General features: G+C 32.7%; 1 protein-coding gene across 1 annotated transcript; it reads right to left on the reverse strand.

Moving 5' to 3' along the window:
* Positions 1 to 1,088: 1,088 nt before the first annotated feature.
* LOC107829913 (uncharacterized) lies at positions 1,089 to 4,887 on the reverse strand. The gene is made up of 4 exons (XM_016657385.2): positions 4,496 to 4,887; positions 2,954 to 3,286; positions 2,086 to 2,258; positions 1,089 to 1,444 (listed from the first exon to the last, which is right to left on the reverse strand). Exons 1-4 carry the CDS (start codon positions 4,787 to 4,789, stop codon positions 1,333 to 1,335), a joined length of 912 nt encoding a protein of 303 aa, XP_016512871.1. The 5' UTR covers positions 4,790 to 4,887; the 3' UTR covers positions 1,089 to 1,332.
* Between the last annotated feature and the right edge of the window lie 1,404 nt (positions 4,888 to 6,291).

Genomic DNA, 6,291 nt, shown 5'->3' on the forward strand with positions numbered 1-6,291 from the left:
GAACTCTCGGAATGAACCAAACAATATTAAAAACTAAGAATCACACCCCAAACCAATTGAATCAAAAATATGAACTTCAAGTTCTTCAATTTACACCCGATGTGCCGAAACGTACTGAAACTACTCGGAATGACACCAAATTTTGCATGCAAGTCTTAAATGGCATTACAAAACTATTTTCGGTCTCGAAATCCCATTTGGACGTCGATATCACCAAAACCCGCTTCAAGCCAAATTTAAAGAACTTCTAAAACCTTCAAAGAACTAACTTTCACTATTAGGCGCCAAATTGCTCCCTGGTCATCCAAAACTCGATCCGAATGTATGCCCAAGTCCGAAATAATCATACGATTTGTTGGACGTCAAATCCTGATTCCGAGGTCGTTTGCTCAAAATATTGATCGAAGTCAAACTTAACCTTTTTAGCCAACCTTAATGAACCAAGTGTTCTGATTTCAACCCGAACGTTTCCAAATCTTAAACTAACCATCCCCGCAAATAATACAGTAAAAGCACCTACAGGAAGTCTTATTTAGGAGAACAAGGTTCCAAAAAGAAAAACAACTGGTCGGGTCGTTACACTGAAATTCTATCATAATATGTTGGACGTTTATATGCAGGAGCTCCATAATCCCGCATATTATGCTGGAACTTTCCGTGTGCTGGAGTTCCAACATAATATGTTGGAATTTATACGCATGAGCTTCATAATCCAGCATATTATGCTGGAACTTCCTGTGTGCTGGAGTTCCAACACATTATGCTGGAATTTATACGCAGAAACTTCATAATCCAACATATTATGCTAGAACTTTTTGTGTTTCAACAAAACACTATTTTCAATGATTTCGCAAATGCTGACTATTTTTCAATTACCAGTCCAAAAATTGGCTAGCCCATGGTAATCAAAACCTTTTGAGCCTTTGTGGTTCTCATTCATCAACGGATTCAATTAGATATATGCTAGCAAGATGCCACCAAAAATAGTACGGATCAATATTTATACTCAATTAGCTGCATTGGACCAGAAAGAAATTAATAGAACTCTTCATAGAAGGAAAATGAAACTAGAACTAGAACATCGACTGTTTCCATAAACATATCTTGATTTCATTCTTAATTACACGAATAATTACAAAATTAAGCCAAAAAAGTGCAAAAACTGAACCCGTGAAAATGCTCGGTAGTCAAGGGAAATGAAAGGTTAGAAAGCATAACAACCCAAAAGGGTGAAAGGTACAGAAAACAAAAAAAGTTAGAAGGTTAATTATATTTTTACTACAACATAAACAGAGAAATCAAACTTAAGAGGCAGTGAGTTATATGAAGAAACTAGGTTGTAAATTGTGATAAGTTAATGCCGCTCATGTTTTGTCTCTCTTCTTCTTCTTCCTCTTCATCCTCTGCATCCCAAAGAAAGTGCGCATAGGAAGCCAATACATAACTGCATCATAAAACAAAAAAAACATGTCTAAAGTAAGTTTCATTTTATGACTTAAAACTTTTGCGCATTAGCAGTCTATAATTTTGATGATCTATAACATTATGTAATTTTTTATAGTTATCATAATTTGATAATCTAAAAAAACAATAAATAACCTATTACTTTCTCTCCCTATTTTATACTACATGCTTTTGTAGTTAGTTTATTCAATTAAAAATAATTTAACTACTTCTCCTTTTACCCTTAGTGAGATAATTTATAGTAATACAAATATCTATTGTTTATTTTATACCACAAATTTTAAAAGTATTTTTTTCCCTAATTATGAACCCCACACATAAATTGGGATAGGTAAACAATATATTAAAATGCACCGATGATCTTTTTAAACTTTTTTTTTGGGAGGGGGTAAGGAATGGAAAATTGGGAAGGGAATTATAACGTGAGGAATTGAATCCTCGGTGAAAGCTTATTAGCCAACCAACCCAGCTACTAAGGTTCTCCATGTGGTATAGAATATTTTATTTTTTTTGTGTATCACCTATACGGTTCCCGCATTGAGGTCAGTCTAATTCTGATTCGCCGAGTAAAATAAATTGAAATTTATTTTTATTCTTTTCATGTTATATACGAATTCATACCAATCGTCAGGGGAAGCTTTAACAGCTTTCTCAAAGTAGTTGAGAGCACGAGGCGCATCTTTATGGGATCTCCAAATTAAATCAGCATAGAGTGAAAGTATATTTCCATCACTTGGATTTGCCAATATTGCTCTCCCACAATATTCTTCTGCTTTTCCCAAATTTCCACGTACCTGTTCCATTTTCAATTTACAAAATGATCAACAACTTTTAGAAATATAGTGAACATCTCTGCAACTTCAATGCTTTTGTTTTGCAACTAAAATAGTATTAGTAATGTCTTTTAAATTATCAAAAAAAAAACTTTCACCAAAATAAAACCGATATTCACAAAAAGGAACTTTTGTGGTCAAGTTATTCTGAACGTATTTCACCAAAAACAAAAAGATTTAAGAGAATTTGCTGTTCACTACTCTCTCCGTCTCATATTATATGTCGTTTTTCTCTTTTACACGCCCCTTAAAAATTACTAACTAGAAAAGGGATTAGACTATTCTACCCTTATTTATGTCTTAAGCTATAATCTCTCTTCGTGAATATTTATTCTATTTATGTGTTATCTCCATCTTCAAGAATAATTATTACTAAGGGTAAAAAAGGAAAAAAATAATCAATTTTGTCTTAAACTTCTAAAATGACGAATAATTTGAGACAAATATTTTTAGTAACCATGACTATTAATATGAGACGAAGGAAGTACTTAAACTTGCTAAAAACATTTAATTTTACGTGACACTTTTTCTTTTTTTAATCTGGTTCCGAAAAAAATAACTTTCTATATTTAGATATAATTTTACCTCTAAGCTAAGATTCTCATATTACCTATGGTAAAAATACAACAAAGCAAATTACTACTATGTATTAGTACCTCTTTCAAGAATCTTGCATAATTTCCAAGAAGCAGTGAATTCCCAGGATTAGCTTGAATCATTTTTGTGTAATACAAATCAGTACTATCACTCCCATGATTTGATGAATCCCAGTACTCAGAACCATCATCACCATTTCCACCATCATAATTACCACCTCCGCCACCACATATCTTTCCACCACCAGCTCCTCCGCCTCCGCTTCCGTCAACCACCAGCTCCGCCGCCCTCATGTGTTTCTCTTCCTCAATTTCACACCCTTCTGCTGTTCTCAAACCCGCCGTTCTCAACCCATAACTCGAAAACAATATCATTTCATCGGTCACCTCTATCTGTTGAAGACATTAATAAACTCAATTTAAAATATATTGTTTAACAATTTAAGTTTTTAGATGAGATTGTCATATTCAATTTGACAAAGTATCACAGTGTATACATGCACATAAAAGCGGACCCAAAATTTGAAAATGACGAGACGTCACTATCAAATAAAAATTTGAGCAAATACTGAAGGAGTACTAAAAGTCAAGTTTTGTTACACCAAGTCGACCAATGTAGTTATCTAAACTTTGAGTCGTGCCAATTAAAATATATCTAATATTAAATATGTATACATATATAGATAAATTTTATCGAGGGCTGGTGACCCCTACTCTAAGGGTAGGTCCGCCTCTGTGTGCATGCAGAGGTCATTTTCGATTCGAGTCTCCCCGTAACCCATTATCAAAAAGAATTTTCACATGTACTCAAACCCATAAAAGAAAATCTAGTCCCTCGTAAAGAGTGTTTGCAAATAAATTTTCAACATACGCCAAATAAATTGCAACCACAAAAGAATAAAGTGATTTATTGATAAACATTGCAGGTACAATGTGATTTAAGACAAGAGAGGTTGCTCTGATGGTAAGCAACATCCACTTCCAACCAAGAGGTTATGAGTTCGAGCCTCCCTAAAAGCAAGGTGGGAAGTTCTTGGAGAGAAAGATGCTGGGAGTCTATTTGGAAACAGACTCTCTATCCCAGGGTAGGGGTAAGGTCTGCGTACACGCTACGCTCCCCAGACCCCACTAAGTGGGATGATAGTGGGTTGTTGTTGTTGTATTGCAGGTTACAACTCTGTTTATCCCTTGATTCTTCCATTTGATTTATTCTACGTGATTTGAAGGCCTTAGCGGCGTATTTCTCGAATGCAGGACTTTTAGCAAGACATATTTGACATGTCTTTGATCTCTTAATGAATGAATTTCAAAGATATCATATTTGATCTCTTTGTGCATATTCCGATAGTTTACGGAATTGCTGAGATAGTCTTTGAAGAACATATGTAGCCTTATTTATAGGCATGAATCAGGGTTTGGGTAGAGTAGCCACCAAGTAACCCTAATAGACTCCTAACATTTCAAGAGTTGTCTTGAATATAGGATTTATCTTGATCTGTTAAAATTTTAGTGTAGGATTATCCAAAAAACATATTCAAAACATAATTAAGTAAATAAAAATATGATCTCTTTTAACCGTTTAAGTTTTAATATAGATAATACCTCCTCTTTCTCCTCTTCATCTGTTTCTTCATCAACTGTGATAGGAAATACGTCATGCATGGCCATGCAACAGTTGGTAGAAGAATATGACAGATTTTTGAGCTCTTTAAGATCAGATTCAGAGAAAGCTCGGGACAATTTACGTACTACTGAATCTTGTGATGAAATCGAGAGAGATGATGATGATCTTGAAACCTGTTTTGGTACGTGAAGTATGAAATCTGGTTCTGGGGATGAGTGTGGAGATGACCATGAATGCTTCAGTAATTGACTTGAAGAGCTTCGAAGTAGCATTTTTGTATATTTTCCACTTTTTTGAAAATCAGAATATTGAGAATAAAAGAGATTTTCTAAGTCCCACACAGAGGTATATAGCAGAGTGTTGTTTTGAACTTTTATAGAGAAAAGAATAGTGGTTTTATATATGCCAAATTTATATTTTAACCCCACATTTTTCTGTCAAGTACCTTCCCGTGCAATTTTACATGACATCATCTAATTTGGTTTTGAGGTACAAAAATGTACTTAGCACGAAATTTAAGAAGAAAAAGACTTTTAAAATTTGTGGTTTTATAAAAGCTTAAGGCGTAAAAATTTTGTAGGACCATAATATTTACGAGATTATAAAAACTTCTCATTAAAGGTAAAATGAGAAAAATGAAGAGTTTAAAGTTGAATTATTTCTAAATTTAAAAATGTGTCATTTATTTTTGAACATACTAAAAAGGAAAGTACCTCATCTAATTTGAAACAGAGGGAGTATTTGTTTAATATATTTATCGACGAGAAACTTAAAAAAATTGTTGATTTGAAACATAAATTATATACTCCATTGCTAAAATTTTATTTCCTCATTAAGATTTGTAAGGTAAGCTAATTCAAAGCTGAGGTACAATATTGCCTGATAATACATTAGCTTAAGAGCAATGTTTCTCCAAAGAAATTAAATAGTTGAAAGTACATTAAAAAATAAATTGGCATGCGTGAACTCTAATTAAAGCTACAAATTGAGAGGCAAATTGTATCAATGCAAATAATGAAATTTGATTTCCACCAACAATGTTTTTTTAAATTTCATGAATTATTTTTCTAAATAAAGTTGATATCAAACACAAGTTTATTAATTATCAAATTAAATACTTCTTTCCAATTTACTGGGCCGTTGTCGTTGTAGTTGTTGTTTCCAATTTAAATTTTCAAATATCTTGTCAGTCGAATGCTCTGCGGAATCTCCTCAATCTCGGAATACAATATTACGTTCTTGACTCAAATTATAGAAGATTTAACAAGAATATAGAATTATTGATACTAGAGATACAGTAGTATGGAAAAGATAAAATCGTTTTAAGTATTAACAAAACTGGAAAAAAAAAAACTGGAAACGCCCCCTTCTTTCAAAAGAGGTTGAGTTACTCACATTTCATTTGATATATATATATATATTAGACCCTTGTGATCGGACCTTTTTCCGTATCCCGCACATATAGGGGCGGCCCAACGAGTTTTGTGGCCTAAAGCCAAACTTTATGAGAGACCTTAATTTTTATTTTTTTTAAAAATATTTATTTATTTGAAGTCTATTTTCTAGCGTTTCTTAGATACAAAGTTATTAATAATTTTTTTTTTATAATCAATAACTCCTAATAAGTCTTTCACTCTTTCTTAGTTGACAATATAGCTAATCCATTTAATCTTTTTTGAGACATTATTTATCTTAGGTAAGATTTTATCAATTTTAATTTTGAAAATTTCTTTCCGTTGAAGCGATGGTAACAAGAGCTATTAACATTATTCCA

Source organism: Nicotiana tabacum, chromosome 18 (assembly GCF_000715075.1).
Source record: "Nicotiana tabacum cultivar K326 chromosome 18, ASM71507v2, whole genome shotgun sequence".
NCBI lineage: Eukaryota > Viridiplantae > Streptophyta > Magnoliopsida > Solanales > Solanaceae > Nicotiana > Nicotiana tabacum.

Coding starts and splice junctions, on each gene's coding strand:
- LOC107829913 (XM_016657385.2), bottom strand. CDS start 4,789: ATGCTACTTCGAAGCTCTTCAAGTCAATTACTGAAGCATTCATGGTCA. Junction 3,287..4,495: donor ATGAAGAGGAGAAAGAGGAG/GTATTATCTATA, acceptor TGTCTTCAACAG/ATAGAGGTGACCGATGAAAT. Junction 1,445..2,085: donor AAAGCTTCCCCTGACGATTG/GTATGAATTCGT, acceptor TTTATGATGCAG/TTATGTATTGGCTTCCTATG.